Below are 21,072 nucleotides of genomic sequence, written 5' to 3'. Positions count from 1 at the left end.
TGCTGCAAGCAAAACAGCATCACTGACAGGAGTTAGGGAAGCAGTTTGCAGAATTGATTCAAAGTCCTTCCTATTGTCTATATATCACCTTTTTTTTTTAAATCAGGAAGTGACTGTTTCCAACAAGTGAGTTTTGGTATATTTGAACTGTGAGTGATGAATGATCTTCTAGTTAATAATGAAAGTTACAATGATAGAAATGAGCAATTTGTTGTTCCCTTATATGAAGCAGCAGGACAGTGTGTTACAAAATGTTTGCTTGTCGGGGGTGAGAAACTGATGGCAGGGATTCCCAATTATTAAATATGGATTATAGATTCTGGTGCCTCCACTCCGTCCCCTGCGGGTCTCTTCCATGTGCAATGGACGGCATTGTCCCAGATATAGCAGTTGGTACAAAGCGGGGATCAGACGATCTTTTCTCTACCTGTGTTACTAACGGACCCTTTATCATGAGCAGCAACTTGGCCTCTGCAGCAAATGGGAATGACAGCAAGTTCAAAGGGGACAGCAGGAGCACAGGGGTCCCATCCAGAGTGATCCATGTCTGGAAGCTTCCGAGTGACGTCACTGAGGGCGAGGTTATATCCCTGGGACAGCCCTTCGGGAAGGTCACCAACCTCTTGATGCTGAAAGGAAAAAACCAGGCCTTTCTCGAGATGACCACAGAGGAGGCCGCTATTACCTTGGTCAACTACTACACCTCGGTGACACGTGTGCTGCGTGGCCAGCCTGTCTACATCCAATTCTCCAATCATAAGGAGCTCAAAACGGACAGCTCTCTCAACCAAGCGCGGGCCCAGGCAGCCCTGCAGGCTGTGAACTCTGTGTAGTCAGGGAACCTAGCGCTGGCTGCCTCAACTGTTGCCGTGGATGCTGGGATGGCCATGGCTGGCCAGAGCCCCATGCTCCATATCATCATGGAGAACCTCTTCTACCCAGTGACACTGGATGTGCTCCACCAGATTTTTTCCAAGTTCGTTACAGACCTGAAAATCATCACTTTCACCAAGAACAATCAGTTTCAGCCACTGCTCCAACATGCAGACCCTGTGAGCGCACAGCTCGCCAAGTTGTTCCTGGACGGACAGAACATCTATAACGCCTGCTGCACACTGCGCATCGACTTCTCCAAGCTCACCAGCCTCAACATGAAGTACAACAATGACAAGAGCCAGGACGGGACTACATGTGCCCTGACCTGCCCTCTGGTGACAGCCAGCCCTCCCTGGACCAGACCATGGCCACTGCCTTTGGTGCACCTGGTATAATCTCAGCCTCCCTCTACGCAGGAGCTGGTTTCCCTCCCACCTTTGCCATTCCTCAAGCTGCAGGCCTTTCTGTTCCCAATGTCCATGGGGCCCTGGCCCCGTTGCCATCCCATCAGCGGCAGTGGCGGTGCGGGCCGAATTGCCATCCCCGGCCTGGCGGGGGCAGGGAACTCGGTCCTGCTGGTCAGCAACCTCAACCCAGAGAGAGTCACACCCCAAAGCCTCTTTATTCTTTTTGGCGTGTACGGTGACATGCAGCGGGTGAAGGTCCTGTTCAACAAGAAGGAGAACGCTCTGGTCCAGATGGCCGATGGCAGCCAGGCCCAGCTTGCCATGAGCCACCTGAACGGGCATAAACTACACGGGAAGTCGATCCGTATCACGCTGTCCAAGCACCAGAGTGTGCAGCGTCCCCGCAAGGGCCAGGAGGACCAGGGTCTCACCAAGGACTATGGCCACTCACCCCTGCACCGCTTCAAGAAGCCTGGCTCCAAGAACTTCCAGAATATCTTCCCGCCTTCGGCCACCCTACACCTCTCCAATGTCCCGCCTTCAGTGTCTGAGGAGGACCTCAAGATCTTGTTTTCCAGTAATGGAGGGATCGTCAAAGGATTCAAGTTCTTCCAGAAGGACCACAAAATGGTGCTGATCTAGATGGCCTCGGTGGAGAAGGTCATCCAGGCTCTCATTGACCTACACAACCATGACCTGGGTGAGAACTACCACCTGCGCGTCTCCTTCTCCAAGTCCACCATCTAGGCAGCCACCTGCCAGGCCCCGGCCGCAACTTCCATCATCCCAGGAAAAAGCTACTTTAAAAAGCAGCTGAAGTGACCTTAAAAGACCAGAGATTTTATTTTTTTAAAGAGAATCAGTTTACCTGTTTTTAAAAAAATTAAATCTAACTTGCCTTGCTAGCCTTGCGGTGATGGGGTGACCCTCAGCCCCTGATGACTGGGGTGGGGCCCCACCCGCCCTCAGGTCTCACAGTGATGCCTTTTCCAGCCAGGCCCGTGGGGCTCGGGGGCTCTGGGTGGGTGTCCTGCACCACAGAACGGCCTCCTTGTGCCTTATACAACCTGCCGGTTTGCGAAGGGGCTCCTCGAGGTTATGTGTTCTGGGGAACTAGGGGAGGGGGTACAGCTTCAGATGAGCTTGCTTTGGGCCAAGAGCAGGGGCCAGCCCCACGCTTCTGCGTGGGATCATGTACTTGGCATCCAGCAGGGTCGAGCAGGCCAGCCAGGTGTCCCCCCACCTAATCAAGTGATGGTGATTCTCCCACTGCCCGCAGGGCCCCATGTGGCCAAGGTCGCTTCTCCAGCTCCGGGGCCTGGTTCCCCCCATAGTCTGACATGCCCGGGTGCCTTTGCAGACACGTGCCTAGCAATGTTTCCAGTTGACCAAATATCCTAATCTTTCCTCACTTATATGCAAAAGATAGTTTTAAGTAACTTTTTATAGCAAGATGCTTAATGGTGTAAGTGTAATCTAAATTTCTTCCTTGCGGTTAAAAATATATATATATGGATTATACAGCATGACCTATCAAAAGCCTCTCCCTAAGGTAATAAGGAATAGGCGTCAGAGATGCAAGTCAGGCAAAGAAAAGCTCTGAAATGAGGCAACAAAAAGATGACCCAATTAGAACAGCAGCATTAGCTGCAGAGTTGAAACACGGGAACCTGGAGATAAGGAGGGTTGGTGTGTCCTCAGCAAGAATATTAGCTCAGTCTGACCTGCCCCCAGCCTTAAAAGCCAACTCCAAAGTACTTCCATCTTAAGGAAACACGTGGGTGTGCATGCACACACACATACAGAGTAGTAAATCCACTCAGAGGAAACAAAGGAAGGGTTTTTGCATGAGTATGGTGATTCCTCTCCAACTGCAGAACATCAGTGATCTAATTAATACCCCCATCCCCATCCCAAGTGTTACCCACATTTTTCATATGTTTCCACAGAACGCTGAGGGCACTGATGATATTGCAAGATGAGGTTGGGTTTGCCCAGAAAGGAGGGGTCTCCCAGAACGCAGGGCTCCCAGTGCTACAACCGGACCAGGAAGGCTGGTCAGCCCAGATGTGAGACAGAGGAGACAACGATGCTGAGCATATATGATTTTAACAGTGACCTCTGCCAGGCTGGTTTCTGAGGATGACCTGTAAAGGCCTGTTACTGACCAGCCTCCCCCGGGAGCAACCCTATGCCCAGTTCATCCGACCCAAGTCCTTCAGCTCATGGTGGCTTCCACATCTGAGGTCAGGGAGCCCAAGTCATCCTCCCCGCTGTGGTTTCTGGCTGTGGCAGGAACATCCTGAGGCACTATCTCTCTGGGATCTGCAGGACAGCTCTCTCCCTCTCCCCCTTTCTCTTACCCAGGGGGAAGGAGCACATCTCTAAGCTCTCCTTACTGAGTGATGAAATAGCTCTTACCTAAACTTCATTCATAAAAGCCACTGTTGGATTTGGGGGAAACAAAGACAAAGTGAGAGACTTGAACTTTGATGAACTCAAAAAATAATTCAATGAGATTATATTGGAAAAAAGACAGAATACATAGAGAAGCAAGCAGCTTATAATTGGTAAAGCATAGTGATTTGCCGTAAATTACGTTGTTCCCAACCCATCACCAACATCTTTCTGGCTACATAAACTGAACTGACACAGTGCTTATCTTAATGAATTCATGGGTTAGATTTTTTTTTCAAATGAAGAGATAATATTTATGTATAAAAACTGAAGGAAGGAAAATATGAAAAGTGAAGTGTGCTTGATAATAGCAATACTTTTATTTTAAAGTTTTTTAAAAAAAAAAAAAGTTCTGTAGCGCTATAGCATTAATTATTAGAGTGCCCTCTCCTGTTCCCTCTTCTCTGCTCCATTCCTCTTGTTTTTGTCTTGTTGTGTTGTTTTAGGAGATATTGTCCTTCTGACATGTCAAGAGCCATATAAAAAGAAAAAAGTCTGTGGCTCGTTCTGGTAATGTGCTCCCATTATCCCCTCCCAATTAACTTCAAATGTACCTGCCATCCTACAGTAGTACAAATCATGAATAAAGATGATTCTGATGTTGGGGGGGTACAGTGGGGGAACTAGCAGGGTTTTATTTCCTATTTTTCCCATAATGTCTGTATTAAGATAAAGGTAAGGATAGAAATGGCTGTTTTTATTGATAACGCAGAGGTTTCACAAATATGAGTAAAATAATTAATGAAACTTATCATTACAGCATTTAGTCTCTGTTTTCAGTTTGATTCTTGAGTTCATTTTCCTCTAGATTATGTTGGCCTTCTACAGCTATTACTAAATTACTTTGCAGAAACAAGCTGGTTTATTTCTGGTGGAAAACTACAATGCCCCTCGAATTCCAGATTTGAATATTCTTTATAAACAGTTATTTGGATCGACTGTAATAAAGAAGAGGCTACCAATGAAATAGAAAACCCACTAGGTGATAAGACTGTGACCATCATGAGCACTCAAGAAGGCAGTTCCATACATAACCACCATATTCACCGAATATGGTGCCAGTGCCCCATTTTTGTTCCTGTGACTCAGTAAAGGGCGTTTCAGTTTGTAGAAGAAATTTGGCTTTGAATTTATAACTTTTTTTGATGGTTACCTGCAGGTCCATTGCTGGCAACGGACTTTAACTTTACAACTTGACTCTTAGGTTAAGGGAGGTACACTGTAGTTTCTTTTTCACTTACTTGGATAAACTAACATGTAGTAGAAATTTCTTTGGGTGATTCTGAAATGTGTCATTTTTTAACAAAATCATCTTAAAAGCAATACAATTGTGATCTATTAGTTTTAAATTAAAATGTTCTGATCTTGTTGAAAGAACAATTATATAAGAATCAAGATTCATGTTTTTTTAATAATTGCCTCTTGACTTCACCCTTTTTGTCATCACTTTAGAATGAAAATTCTCATTTGAATCTAAAAGTTACCTTGTCCTTTGTATTATTAGGACAATATTACTAGAATACTTATTTATTATATTTCAGATTCTCTGGTAGTCTTAAAGTTACCAGTTCCTCTTGTTCTTTTCCTGCCTTTAGGGACAATTAAAGCTGGGAAACAATAAAAATAGTTAATATTTTCTCCTACCTGGGATAGTAAACAAGTAGAATGATTGAGATAGCATAACATACAAATACTAACATAACTCTTATCTTCATGTGTTGAGTGCCTGGGATATACCAGGAATTCTCTTCCCTTCAACATATTAATAATAAGCTGCTTAAAATTCATCCAGTAACCACCAGTCATAAATCAAACTGTGCCTTTAACAAGCAATTTAAAACTATGTATGAGTATTCTTTGTAGGGCTCATTTAAATACATGTTGGTTTGTATATTCTGCATTCTAGTGAGAAAAAATTCACATCAGATCAGGCAGTAGCTATCAAAAATGGTTTCACAAAGAAGTTGACTTTCATAAAGTTTCTTTCATAAAGAATATAGACTTCAAATGTAAAACAGGTAAAAGAGAAAAGAAGGATACTCTGTACTAATAAAAGGAACAATGCACCATGAAGATATAACAAACATAAATATTTATGCACCAAACCAGAATGCCCCAAAATACATGAGGCAAACACTGCAAACACTGAAAAGGGAAATAGACACATCTACCGTAACAGTTGGAGACTTCAATTCCCCACTCTCATCAATGGACAGAACACCTAGACAGAGGATCAATAAAGAAACAGATAATTTGAATATTACAATAAATGAGCTAGACTTAACAGACATTTATAGGACATTACACCCCACAACAGCAGGATACACCTTTTTCTCAAGTGCTCATGGATCATTCTCAAAGAGAGACCATATGCTGGGTCACAAAGCAAGTCTCAACAAATTTAAAAAGATTGAAATCATACACAACACTGTCTCAGATCATAAAGGAATGAAGTTGAAAATCAATAATAGGCAGATCGTCAGAAAATTCACAAATATGTGGAGGCTCAACAACACACTCTTAAACAACCAGTGGGTCAAGGAAGAAATTACAAGAGAAATTAGTAAATATCTCTAGGCGAATGAAAATGAAAACACAACATATCAAAACCTATGGGATGCAGCAAAGGCAGTGCTAAGAGGGAAATTTATTGCCCTAAATGCCTACATCAAAAAAGAAGAAAGGGCAAAAATACAGGAATTAACTGTCCACTTGGAAGAACTGGAGAAAGAGCAGCAAACTAACCCCAAAGCAAGCAAAAGGAAAGAAATAACAAAGATTAGAGAAGAAATAAATGAAATTGAGAAAATCAATAAAACCAGAAGTTGGTTCTATGAGAAAATCAATAAGATTGATGGGCCCTTAGCAAGATGGACAAAAAGAAGAGAGAGGATGCAAATAAATAAGATCAGAAATGAAAGAGGAGACATAACCACTGACCCCACAGAAATAAAGGAGGTAATAACAGGATACTATGAACAACTTTATGCTAATAAATACAATGATGTAGATGAAATGGACAACTTCCTAGAAAGGCATAAACAACCAACTTTGACTAAAGAAGAAATAGATGACTTCAACAAACCAATCACAAGTAAAGAAATTGAATCAGTCATTAAGAAGCTTCCCAAAAAGAAAAGCCCAGGACCAGACGGCTTCACATGTGAATTCTACCAAACATTCCAGAAAGAATTAGTACCAATCCTGCACAAACTCTCCAAAAAAATTGAAGTGGGAGGGAAAGCTACCTAATTCATTCTATGAAGCCAACAGCACCCTCATACCAAAATCACGCAAAGATATTACAAAAAAAAGAAAACTACAGAGCAATCTCTCTAATGAATATAGATGCAAAATTCCTCAACAAAATTCTAGCAAATCAAATCCAGCAACACAGTAACAGAATTATACATCATGACCAAGTAGGATGCATCCCAGGTATGCAAGGATGGTTCAACATAAGAAAATCAATTAATGTAATACCCCATATAAACAAATCAAAGCAGAAAAATCACAAAATCATGTCAATTGATGCAGAGAAGGCATGTGACAAAATTCAACACCTTTTCCTGTTGAAAACACTTCAAAGGATAGGAATACAATGGAATTTCCTTAAAATCATAAAGGGAATATATGAAAAACCCACAGCTAATATCATCCTCAATGGGGAAAAACTGAAAACTTTACCCCTAAGATCAGGAACAAGACAAGGATGTCCACTATCACCACTGTTATTCAACATTGTGTTGGAAGTTCTAGCCAGAGCAATTAGACAAGAAAAAGAAATACAAGGCATCAAAATTGGAAAAGAAAAAGTAAAACTATCACTGTTTGCAGATGATATGATACTATATGTCAAAAACCTGGAAAAATCCACAGAAAAACTACTAGAGCTAATAAACGAGTACAGCAAAGTGGCAGGTTACAAGATCAACATTCAAAAATTGGTAGTGTTTCTATACACTAGTAATGAACAATCTGAGGGGGAAATCAAGAAACGAGTTTCATTTACAATTGCAACTAAAAGAATAAAATACTTAGGAATAAATTTAACTAAAGAGACAAAAGACCTATACAAAGAAAACTACAAGAAATTGTTAAAAGAAATCACAGAAGACCTAAATAGATGGAAGGGCACACCGTGTTCATGGATTGGAAGACTAAATATAGTTGATGTCAGTTCTACCTAAATTGATTTACAGATTCAATGCAATACCAATCAAAATCCCAACAACTTACTTTTCAGAAATAGAAAAACCAATAAGCAAATTTATCTGGAAGGGCAGTGTGCGCTGAATTGCTAAAAGTATCTTGAGGAAAAAAAATGAAGCTGGAGGTCTCACGCTGCCTGACTTTAAGGTACATTATGAAGCCACAGTGGTAAAACAGCATGGTACTGGCATAAAGACAGATATTTTGACCAATGGAATTGAATAGAATGTTCAGATATAGACCCTCTCATCTATGGACATTTGATCTTTGATAAGGCAGTCAAGCCAACTCACCTGGGACAGAACAGTCTCTTTAATAAATGGTGCCTAGAGAACTGGATATCTATATGCAAAAGAATGAAAGAGGACCCGTATCTTAAACACTATACAAAAGTTAACTCAAAATGTATCAAAGATCTAAACATCAGGACTAAGACAGTAAAACAGAGGAAAATGTAGGGAAATATCTTATAAATTTTAAAATTGTAGGCGGTTTTATAGACCTCGCACACAAAGCAAGAGCACTGAAGAAAGAAAGAAATAAATGGGAGCTCCTCAAAATTAAACACTTTTGTGCATCAAAGAACTTCATCAAGAAAGTAAAAAGACCGCCTATACAATGGGAGACAATATTTGGAAACGACATATCAGATAAAGGTCTAGTATCCAGAATTTATAAAGAGATTATTCAACTCAACAACAAAAAGACAGTCAATCCAATTACAAAATGGGAAAAAGACTTGAACAGACACTTCTCAGAAGAGGAACTACAAATGGCCAAAAGGCACATGAAGAGATGCTCAACTTCCCTGGTCATTACAGAAATGCAAATCAAAACCACAATGAAATATCATCTCACACCATTATCAACAAAACAGAAAATGACAAGTGCTGGAGAGGATGTGGAGAAAGAGGAACACTTATTCACTGTTGGTGGGAATGTCAAATGGTGCAACTGCTGTGGAAGGCAGTTTGGTGGTTCCTCAAAAAGCTGAATATAGAATTGCCATATGACCCGGCAATACCATTGCTAGGTATCTACTCAGAGAACATAAAGGCAAAGATACAAACGGACATTTGCACACCAATGTTTATAGCAGCATTATTTACAATTGCAAGGAGATGGAAACAGCCAAAATGTCCATCAACAGATGAGTGGCTAAACAAACTGTGGTATATACATACGATGGAATATTTTGCAGATTTAACACAGAATAAACGTATGAAGTATGTAACAACATGGATGGACCTTGAGAACATTATGCTGAGTGAGACTAGCCAAAAACTAAAGGACAAATACTGTATGGTCTCATTGATATGAACTGACATTAATGAATAAACTTGGAATATTTCGTTGGTAACAGAGACCATCAGGAGATAGAAATAGGGTAAGATATTGGGTAATTGGAGCTGAAGGGATACAGACTGTGCAATAGGAATGGATACAAAAACTCAGAAATGGACAGCACAATATTAACTAACTGTAATACAATTATGTGGAAACACTGAATGAAGCTGCGTGTGAGAATTATAGAGGGAGGAGGGCTGGGGACATAAATGAAATCAGAAAGAAAGATAGATGTTAAAGATTGAGATGGTATAATCTAGGAATGCCTAGAGTGTATAATAATAGTGAAATGTACAAGGTACAATTTTAAAAATGTTTTGCATGAGGAAGAACAAAGGAATGTCATTATTGCAGGGTACTGAAAATAGATGGTAATTAATATTTTAAAATGTCATCTTCTGTGTGAGACTAAAGCAAAAAATGTTTATTTGTTACAAAATTTATATTTTGACTAGTGCAAAAAAAAAGAAGTTGCATTGCTTTTTTTAAGTAAAATTTTAAAAAATAGAATGAGATACCATGTCCAGGTTGAAGTATCCAAAAATAATTTTATATTGTAGCTAAAATCATCTAGATTAATACCTCATTTGATTTTTTATAAGGAGAATTCCATAGTAATATAAGTGAGTTGCCTTCCATATCTTCACTGCTCGCACAATAAATAATCAGTTTAAGTTAAAAAAAAAAAAAAAGCCACTGTTAGATGCGACCTACTGAGGAAAGAGCCAAGTCTAATTTCACCTCCTTGCACACACGCCTGTGGCCACCAGCAGGGCACGAGCAACATGAAATCAAACTTACGGGTCCATAAACATCCAAAGTAAAACAGGGTTTGGCTAATGTTGAAACACCAGCAAAGTTCATCTACAGACCAGAGCAGGACAAATTCCAGAACAGCCCTTATGGTTTTCCATAAAGGAGAAGTTAATCCCTCACTTGGCATAACTGCCCCTAAAGCTCCACCCAAGCAAATCCAAACCCTAATGGCCAAGAGGGTGAAGCAATTTCATAACTGAAAATATCTTCAATCCCCCCACTGTATTCACTTTCAAAAAGGAGGAGATCCCTAAAGTACTTTCTCTTCCCCATTCTGATGACACTTCTACACCCGAGAGGATACCTTTAAAAAAGTTCCAAAGTTTTATGCAAGTTTAGCATTTTTATTCCCAGGCTTTCATTAGTTTTCCCCTTCCAGATGTCTTTTGTTTTTCAAGAATCCCTATTTAACACTTAAATGATGAGTTTCCTGTCACTTTACCATCATCTACTAAGAGGTACCTACAAATATTGCGAGCTTCATTGCTCACCACTCTTTCTTCTCCTCACCATCTCTCCCAGATCTTGGAGGCACTGTTTAACCACCTTCAGTCTGGCCATTTTCCTTAGAAGAAACATGGAGATACCATCTCTAAATCTCTACATTTAGAAAAGGGTCCACCAGCACAGCATCAAAGCCACTGTCCCCCAGAAAGTTCATGAGTTCCTGGTTGTGAAGGAACTGGGAGCAGGCAGATAAAAACATATCGGAATTCTGTTGCACTCTCTAGTACATTTCCACCACAGCTGGAAAAAACCCTCATTCTTGAAAACCTGCTGCCCAAGACTAGCAAAAGCCGCTTCCAGTTCCCTTCCGAATGGCACAGGATACCTCTTCAAGGTGTAGGACACTCCTTCTTTAATGTGCACAGATGCACCAGGCGCTACAACCAGGACTTCATGGCCCCTCTGCTGCAGCTCCTGGATGACCCCGAGCATGCTGAGCCAGTGGCTGCCATCCATTGGGACCACCAGCAGCTTCCCACCCTGGGATACAGTGGGGCCAAGTGCACACAGCAGCAGGGCCAGGACAAAGGGACATGGGCCCTGGGACTCTGGGGCCATTGCGCATAGACTGCTGCTTTGTCAGAGGTTCAGCCTCTCCCACTACATGTTGTAAGAACTAATAACGGCACCTAGTTAATGTTTGCTTGTGTCACATGACAATGGCCATCGGTGTGCTAAAGATAGTAGGAAATTTACATTTAGAGATAAAGAGGGTGGGGCTTTAGGGTTACCTGGTTTCTTTGAACTGTTTTGAAATAGTTTCAAACTTAGAGAATAGCTACAAAAATAATACAAACGCCATACAGAGAACTCCAACATACTGCCCCCCACACACAGATCCACCAATTTTAACATTTTGCCACATTTTAATAAATATCTATCCATCTGTTACTCTGTCTATATAGCAATCATTTTCTGAACACCTGGGTGCAGGTTCTACACATCAAGCTCTGTGAACACTTAATACAGCCATGCACATTTCCTAAGCAAAGATATGCACTTATGTAACCACCTTAAATGCAGTTGAGTTCAAGAAACTTAACATTGATACAAAATTAAAGCCTGTATTTCAATTCTTCTTTTGTTCCAGTAATGTCCTTTAGAGCCTTCTCTCCTTCCTTGCTAGATACCATCCAGGATCACGTATTTAACTGTCATTGTCTTTACTGAGTTTCTTAATAGGCAAAAATAGTTTAACTGGCTGGAAATTCTTATCATCATTCAACCAGGCAAAATATTTTCAGCACTCCTGAATCCATTAAATTAGTATTGCCATGAACCAAGAGAGATGAGAAAAAGACCATTTTGTGATAAATTAGTCTTTCTTTTCAGAAATAAAACACAAGGCAGAATATTTCTTTTAGAAAGAAAAGAACATGACATTGCAACCCCACCTTTGGCCCATGGAAAACTTTTAGAACTGTCCTTTTCTGTGGCTCATCTAGAAGGTTTCCCTGCCTGATTTTTTAAATTCATTCATCCCACAAAGATTTATTGAATATGGCACAGTGCTGGGCTTTGAGGCTCTGGAAGTGATCAAAACAGATGAGGTTCCTCTCTTCCCAGAACTCATGATCCATATATAGAGAAAGATGGATGAAAGGAACAGATAAATTAGAGACATTATAGATTACAAAAATGGCTAAGAATGTAATAAACAGGAGAGTGAGCAAGGGGCGCTGGGGAAGAGAATGATGGGAAGGGGAAACCCACATGAGTATGTGGGTACAGAAGGCCTCTCCGAGGACTGATGCGTATCCATGCAAAAAATATGATGGTTAGTTTTATGTGAACTTGGCTAAGCTATGGTGCCCAGTTATTTGGTCAAATACTAAGCTAGATGATGCTGTGAGGGTATTTTGTAAATATGATCAAGATTTACAATGAGTTATCATTAAGTAAATGATAATGAGGGTTGGCTTCATCCAATCAATACTAGGTCTTAAGAGAAAAAACTGACAACAGCAACTAAAAAAATCAAAAACCTAGGAAAAGGACGGGTCATGGTGGTGCAATGGAAAAGTTCTCGCCTACCATGCTGGAGACCCGGGTTTGATTCCCGGTGCCTGCCCATGCAAAACAAACAAACAAAAAAAACCAAGGAATAAACAACTGAGGACATAAAGGACCCATACACAGAAAACTACATAACACTGCTAAAAGAAATCAAAGACCTAAACAAATGGGAAGACATTATATGTTTATGGATTGGAAGGCTAAATGCCAATCCTGTCCAAGTGGATTTACAGATTCAGTGCAGTCCCAATCAAAACTCCAAAAGCCTACTTGACTGAAATGGAAAGGTTAATTATTAAATTCATTTTGAAGGGAAAGGAGCCTCAAATAGTTAAAAACATCTTGAAAAAGAAGAATGAAGTGGGAGGACTCATGTTTCCTGACTTTAAAGCATATTATAAAGTCACAGTGGTCAAAATAGCATGGTACTGGCATAAAGATAAACATGTTGATCAATAGAATCAAATTAAGAGTTCAGAAATAGACCATCAGGTTATGGTCAGCTGATTTTTTTTTTTCTACTTAATTTTTTTTTTTTATTAATTAACGGAAAAAAAGAAATTAACCCAACATTTAGAAATCATACCATTCTACATATGCAATCAGTAATTCTTAACATCATCACATAGATGAATGATCATCGTTTCTTAGTACATTTGCGTCGGTTTAGAAGAATTAGCAACACAACCGAAAAAGATATAGAATGTTAATATAGAGAAAAAAATAAAAGTAATAGTAGTAAAAACAAAACAAAACAAAACAAAAACCTATAGCTCGGATGCAGCTTCATTCAGTGTTTTAACATGATTACTTTACAATTAGGTATTATTGTGTTGTCCATTTTTGAGTTTTTGTATCTAGTCCTGTTGCACAGTCTGTATCCCTTCAGCTCCAATTACCCATTATCTTACCCTGTTTCTAACTCCTGCTGAACTCTGTTACCAATGACATATTCCAAGTTTATTCTCGAATGTCGATTCACATCATTGGGACCATACAGTATTTGTCTTTTAGTTTTTGGCTAGACTCACTCAGCATAATGTTCTCTAGGTCCATCCATGTTATTACATGCTTCATAAGTTTATCCTGTCTTAAAGCTGCATAATATTCCATCGTATGTATATACCACAGTTTGTTTAGCCACTCGTCTGTTGATGGACATTTTGGCTGTTTCCATCTCTTTGCAATTGTAAATAACGCTGCTATAAACATTGGTGTGCAAATGTCCGTTTGAGTTTTTGCCCTTAATTCCTTTGAGTAGATTCCCAGCAATGGTATTGCTGGGTCGTATGGCAATACTATATTCAGCTTTTTGAGGAACCGCGAAACTGCCTTCCACAGTGGTTGCACCATTTGACATTCCCACCAGCAGTGGATAAGTGTGCCTCTTTCACCGCATCCTCTCCAGCACTTGTCATTTTCTGTTTTGTTGATAATGGCCATTCTGGTGGGTGTGAGATGATATCTCATTGTGGTTTTGATTTGCATTTCTCTAACGGGAAGGGACATTGAGCATCTCTTCATGTGCTTTTGGGCCATTTGTATTTCCTCTTCTGAGAGGTGTCTGTTCAAGTCTTTTTCCCATTTTGTAATTGGGTTGGCTGTCTTTTTGTTGTTGAGTTGAACAATCTCTTTATAAATTCTGGATACTAGACCTTTATCTGATATGTCATTTCCAAATATTGTCTCCCATTGTGTAGGCTGTCTTTCTACTTTCTTGATGAAGTTCTTTGATGCACAAAAGTGTTTAATTTTGAGGAGTTCTCATTTATTTATTTCCTTCTTCAGTGCTCTTGCTTTAGGTTTAAGGTCCATAAAACCGCCTCCAACTGTAAGATTCATAAGATATCTCCCTACATTTTCCTCTAACTGTTTTATGGTCTTAGACCTAATGTTTAGATCTTTGATCCTTTTTGAGTTAACTTTTGTATAGGGTGTGAGAGATGGGTCTTCTTTCATTCTTTTGCATATGGATATCCAGTTCTCTAGGCACCATTTATTGAAGAGACTGTTCTGTCCCAGGTGAGTTGGCTTGACTGCCTTATCAAAGATCAAATGTCCATAGATGAGAGGGTCTATATCTGAGCACTCTATTCGATTCCATTGGTCGATATATCTATCTTTATGCCAATACCATGCTGTTTTGACCACTGTGGCTTCATAATATGCCTTAAACTCAGGTAGCGCAACACCTCCAGCTTCGTTTTTTTCCCTCAAATGTTTTTAGCAATTCGGGGCACCCTGCCCTTCCAGATAAATTTGCTTATTGGTTTTTCTATTTCTGAAAAATAAGTTGTTGGGATTTTGATTGGTATTGCATTGAATCTGTAAATCAATTTAGGTAGGATTGACGTCTTAACTATATTTAGTCTTCCAATCCATGAACACAGTATGCCCTTCCATCTATTTAGGTCTTCTGTGATTTCTTTTAACAGTTTTTTGTAGTTTTCTTTATATAGGTTTTTTGTGTCTTTAGTTAAATTTATTCCTAGGTATTTCATTCTTTTAGTTGCAATTGTAAATGGGATTCGTTTCTTGATTTCCCCGTCAGCTTGTTCATTACTAGTGTATAGAAATGCTACAGATTTTTGAATGTTGATCTTGTAACCTGCTACTTTGCTGTACTCATTTATTAGCTCTAGTAGTTTTGTTGTGGATTTTTCCGGGTTTTCGACGTATAGTATCATATCATCTGCAAACAGTGATAGTTTTACTTCTTCCTTCCAATTTTGATGCCTTGTATTTCTTTTTCTTGTCTAATTGCTCTGGCTAGAACTTCCAACACAATGTTGAATAATAGTGGTGATAGTGGACGTCCTTGTCTTGTTCCTGATCTTAGGGGGAAAGTTTTCAATTTTTCCCCATTGAGGATGATATTAGCTGTGGGTTTTTCATATATTCCCTCTATCATTTTAAGGAAGTTCCCTTGTATTCCTATCTTTTGAAGTGTTTTCAACAGGAAAGGATGTTGAATCTTGTCAAATGCCTTCTCTGCATCAATTGAGATGATCATGTGATTTTTCTGCTTTGATTTGTTGATATGGTGTATTACATTAATTGATTTTCTTATGTTGAACCATCCTTGCATACCTGGGATGAATCCTACCTGGTCATGATGTATAATTCTTTTAATGTGTTGTTGGATACGATTTGCTAGAATTTTATTGAGGATTTTTGCATCTATATTCATTAGAAAGATTGGCCTGTAGTTTTCTTTTTTTGTAATATCTTTGCCTGGTTTTGGTATGAGGGTGATGTTGGCTTCATAGAATGAATTAGGTAGTTTTCCCTGCACTTCGATTTTTTTGAAGAGTTTGAGGAGAGTTGGTACTAATTCTTTCTGGAATGTTTGATAGAATTCACATGTGAAGCCGTCTGGTCCTGGACTTTTCTTTTTAGGAAGTTTTTGAATGACTAATTCAATTTCTTTACTTGTGATTGGTTTGTTGAGGTCATCTATGTCTTCTTGAGTCAAAGTTGGTTGTTCATGTCTTTCCAGGAACCCGTCCATTTCCTCTAAATTGTTGTATTTATTAGCGGAAAGTTGTTCATAGTATCCTGTTATTACCTCCTTTATTTCTGTGAGGTCAGTAGTTATGTCTCTTCTTCCATTTCTGATCTTATTTATTTGCATCCTCGCTCTTCTTCTTTTTGTCAATCTTGCTAAGGGCCCATCAATCTTATTGATTTTCTCATAGAACCAACTTCTGGTCTTATTGATTTTCTCTATTGTTTTCATGTTTTCAATTTCATCTATTTCTGCTCTAATCTTTGTTATTTCTTTCCTTTTGCTTGCTTTGGGATTAGTTTGCTGTTCTTTCTCCAGTTCTTCCAAGTGGACAGTTAATTCCTGCATTTTTGCATTTTCTTCTTTTCTGATATAGGCATTTAGGGCAATAAATTTCCCTCTTAGCACTGCCTTTGCTGCGTCCCATAAGTTTTGATATGTTGTGTTTTCATTTTCATTCGCCTCGAGGTATTTGCTACTCTTGCAATTTCTTCTTTGACCCACTCGTTGTTTAAGAGTGTGTTGTTGAGTCTCCACGTATTTGTGAATTTTCTGGCACTCCTCCTGTTATTGATTTCCAACTTCATTCCTTTATGATCTGAGAAAGTGTTGTGCATGATTTCAATCTTTTTAAATTTCTTGAGACTTGCTTTGTGACCCAGCATATGGTCTATCTTTGAGAATGATCCGTGAGCACTTGTAAAAAGGTGTATCCTACTGTTGTGGGATGTAATGTCCTATAAATGTCTGTTAAGTCTAGCTCATTTATAGTAATACTCAGATTCTCTAATTCTTTATTGATCCTCTGTCTAGATGTTCTGTCCATTGATGAGAGTGGTGAATTGAAGTCTCCAACTATTATGGTATATGAATCTATTTCCCTTTTCAATGTTTGCAGTGTATTCCTCACGTTTTGGGGCATTCTGGTTCGGTGCATAAATATTTATAATTGTTATGTCTTCTTGTTTAATTGTTCCTTTTATTAGTATATAGTGTCCTTCTTTTTCTCTTTTAACTGTTTTACATTTGAAGTCTAATTTGTTGGATATTAGTATAGCTACTCCTGCTCTTTTCTGGTTGTTGTTTGCATGAAATATCTTTTCCCAACCTTTCACTTTCAACCTATGTTTACATTTGGGTCTAAGATGTGTTTCCTGTAGACAGCATATAGAAGGATCCTGTTTTTTAATCCATTCTGCCAATCTATGTCTTTTGATTGGGGAATTCAGCCCATTAACATTTAGTGTTATTACTGTTTGGATAATATTTTCCTCTAACATTTTGCCTTTTGTATTATATATATCATATCTGATTTTCCTTCTTTCTACACTCTTCTCCATACCTCTCTCTTCTGTCTTTTTGTATCTGACTCTAACGCTCCCTTTAGTATTTCTTGCAGAGCTGGTCTCTTGGTCACAAATTCTCTCAGTGACTTTTTGTCTGAGAATGTTTTAATTTCTCCCTCATTTTTGAAGGACAATTTTGCTGGATATAGGAGTCTTGGTTGGCAGTTTTTCTCTTTTAGTAATTTAAATATATCCTCCCACTGTCTTCTAGCTTCCATGGTTTCTGCTGAGAAATCTACACATAGTCTTATTGGGTTTCCCTTGTATGTGATGGATTGTTTTTCTCTTGCTGCTTTCAAGATCCTCTCTTTCTCTTTGACCCCTGACATTCTAACTAGTAAGTGTCTTGGAGAATGCCTATTTGGGTCTAATCTCTTTGGGGTGCGCTGCACTTCTTGGATCTGTAATTTTAGGTCTTTCATAAGAGTTGGGAAATTTTCAGTGATAATTTCTTCCATTAGTTTTTCTCCTCCTTTTCCCTTCTCTTCTCCTTCTGGGACACCCACAACACGTATATTTGTGCGGTTCATATTGTCCTTGAGTTCCCTGATAACCTGTTCAAATTTTTCCATTCTTTTCCCGATAGTTTCTGTTTCTTTTTGGAATTCAGATGTTCCATCCTCCAAATCACTAATTCTATCTTCTGTCTCTTTAAGTCTATCATTGTAGGTATCCATTGTTTTTTCCATCTTTTCTACTTTATCCTTCACTTCCCTAAGTTCTGTGATTTGTTTTTTCAGTTTTTCTATTTCTTCTTTTTGTTCAGCCCATGTCTTCTTCATGTCCTCCCTCAATTTATCGATTTCATTTTTGAAGAGGTTTTCCATTTCTGTTCGTATATTCAGCATTAGCTGTCTAAGCTCCTGTATCTCATTTGAACTACTGGTTGTTCCTTTGACTGGGCCATATTCTCAGTCTTCTGAGCGTGGACCGTTATCTTCTGTCGGCGTCTGGGCATCTAGTCAGATTTCCCTGGGTGTCGGACCCAACAAGGTTGTAAAATTTTTCTGTGAAATCTCTGGGTTCTGTTTTTCTTATCCTGCCCAGTAGGTGCGCTCGTGGCACACGTTTGTCTCACGTGTTTGGAAGGGATCCCCCCCAGTCACCGTTCTCCACGGTCTGGGGGATTTCCAATCCAATTCTCTCAGTTGGTCCGGGGGGCCGCGCGTGGTGGGGTCGTCAGCCGCCGCAGCTTGAGGGGACCCTGTGGCTCCTTTATTAATTCCCCTATTGGTGTTTGGTTGGACCCAGTCGGAAATTCCCTCCTCTCCCTGGAGGGGTGTCGGTCGCTGGCCCCGGCGGCCCGGGGAATTCACCACGGGACCAGGAGCCGTCCGCGGGGGAGGGGCGTCGGTCGCCGGCTGCCATGGGTTGGGTAGGCCTCTGATCCGAGACTCGTAGCCGGACCAGGAAGCCACCCACAAAAGAGGGGCGCTGGCCAGGAAGCCGCCCGCAAAAGAGGGGCGCCGGGCGCCGCAGCTTGGGTAGCCCTCTGATCCGAGACTCGTAGCCGGTCCAGGAAGCCGCCCGCAAAGGAGGGGTGCCGAGCGCCGCGGCTTGGGTAGCCCTCTGATCCGAGACTCGTAGCCGGACCAGGATGCCGCCCGCAAAAGAGGGGCGCCGGCCAGGAAGCCACCCGCAAAAGTGGGGCACTGGGCGCTGCGGCTTGGGTAGCCCTCTGATCCGAGACTCGTAGCCGGTCCAGGAAGCCGCCCGCGAAAGAGGGGCGCCGGCCACCGCGGCTTGGGAAACTTGCCTCTCCGAGGCTCTCAGCCGGCCCAGAAAGGAGGGAGGGAGGAGCTCCGGCCACCACAGCTGCCGCGGCTCGGGGGATCGCGCGCCGCTCGGGGATCTCACCGCAGCAGTCTCGCAGTCAGATTAGCCAATCCAGACTGGGGTACGCTGTGTGTCCATTTCCGGCCGTGGCCCCAGGAGCTGTTCTGCACTGTTTCTGTTCACCTAGTAGTTGCTCTGGAGGAGGAGGAACTAAGATGCATGTACCTTACTAAGCCGCCATCTTGGCGCCCGGTCAGTTGATTTTTGACAAGGCTTCCAAGTTCAGTTAATTGGGACAGAACCATCTGTTCATTAAATGGTGCTGGAAGAACTGATATCTATATCCAAAGGAATGAAAGAGGACTCTTATCTCATACCCTATACAAAAATTAACTCAAAATGGATCAAAGAACTAAAGATGAGAGTACCACCAGCTAAGAACAGAGCCAGTCAGTACTCCCAGTGAGGATCCCAGGTCCTGAATCCAGAAAGAATAGAGTAAACTTCATGCACATTCTGAGAACATGTATGTCTTACTCAGCTTGTCTGGTAGTGGCCTGAGGGTTCACTGTCCCAGAGCTTGCCCTTCTTCCAAGAGAAGGCAGCTCATGGACTCTCCTACAGAATTCCTGGGGCAAGGGATTGCTGGCTGTAGGATGTATATTTCAATGCCCAGGACTGGAAGGAAACTGTTTCCCAAGTAAGAGAGGACATTCGGAACCATAAACAGAGGACTTCCTAGGGCCATAAGATGAATGCATGGAAAGGATCAGAGAGGTTCCTATGCTTTGGCCTTAACCTATTCTCCAAACTTATTGGATAAGATCTGAAGGATAACACTCACACAGGTCAATGTACAAAGACATGGAAATTTATTTTTTTTCTCCTTCTCCTTTAGCTCCTGGCAACCCAGGAAGTCCTATCTTAACACTACCTGGATATGGGCCCAAGGAAGAGGTACCTCAGAGTCTAAAATCCAGTAATAACACACAAGAATAGCAAAATATCCACATTTCAACAAAAGAGGGCCTAGGCACAGGAGAAGATTAAAGCAGTAGGAACTACCAATGGGGAAGATCAGACCTGGAACATTACAGACAAAGTCTTTTTTAAAAAATGGTTCTGAATATGCTCAAAGAGCTACAGGAAGATACAGGCAATGAACTAAAGGAAATCAGGAAAATAACAGATGAACACAAAAGAGAATATCAATATAAAGGTGGAAAATATGGAAAGGAACAAAAAAAGAGCTGAAGACCACAGTAACAGAAATTTAAAATTCTCTAGAGGGATTCAACTGTCGATTGGACCTGACAGAAGAATCAGTGGACTTGAACATAAGATAAGTGAACTCATCCATTCTGAAGAGCACAAAGAAGAAGAGTGAACAGAGTCTGAGGAACCTGCGGGACACATGAGACATACCAATTTGTGCACCACGGGAGTCACAAAAGTGGCAGAAAATATTCAAAGATATTACAGCTGAAAATATCCTAAAGTTAAAGAAAAAATATGAATGTACATGTGATGGTTTGAAGCTGTATGTACATGGAAACCATGGAGGCAAAAAGATGTATTTAAAGTTCTGAAAGCAAAAAACTGTCAACCCAAAATCGGTATCCAGAAAACCTATCTTTCAAAAATGAGGGATGGACTAATGTATTCACAGAGAAAGAAATATAAAAATGTTTTTACACTCACAGCTTCAAAATAGCCCAAACAAGTGTACATTTCAACAATGATAAATGTATTACAAGGAAAAATTTTTTATTGAGGGAGAGATTAAGAAATTCCAAACTAAATG

The 21,072-nt window shown here is 40.5% G+C and overlaps 1 protein-coding gene and 1 pseudogene across 4 annotated transcripts in view; one reads left to right on the top strand and one right to left on the bottom strand.

Annotated features, from left to right (window-relative positions):
• The window catches only part of LOC143678249 (UDP-glucuronosyltransferase 1A3-like), a 70,672-nt gene that overhangs the window by 7,055 nt on the left and 42,545 nt on the right, over positions 1 to 21,072 (bottom strand). The window contains exon 1 of one of the 4 annotated variants that reach the window (XM_077155476.1): positions 5,912 to 6,046. The exons of 2 other annotated variants lie outside the window; for them this stretch is intronic. In XM_077155476.1, the coding sequence (XP_077011591.1) occupies positions 5,912 to 6,031 (120 nt within the window). In that variant the 5' untranslated portion in view covers positions 6,032 to 6,046. Of the gene's footprint in view, positions 1 to 427; positions 647 to 5,911; positions 6,047 to 21,072 lie in introns of those variants that run through there. One more of the 4 variants, XM_077155477.1, reaches the window with a different exon arrangement.
• Positions 501 to 2,030, top strand: LOC143678250 (polypyrimidine tract-binding protein 1 pseudogene; annotated as a pseudogene).

This window comes from Tamandua tetradactyla, chromosome 3 (assembly GCF_023851605.1).
Source record: "Tamandua tetradactyla isolate mTamTet1 chromosome 3, mTamTet1.pri, whole genome shotgun sequence".
In the NCBI taxonomy this organism is placed as follows: Eukaryota; Metazoa; Chordata; class Mammalia; order Pilosa; family Myrmecophagidae; genus Tamandua; species Tamandua tetradactyla.
Note: the sequence above shows the minus strand (reverse complement) of the source record. Positions and strands in the feature narration are given on the sequence as shown.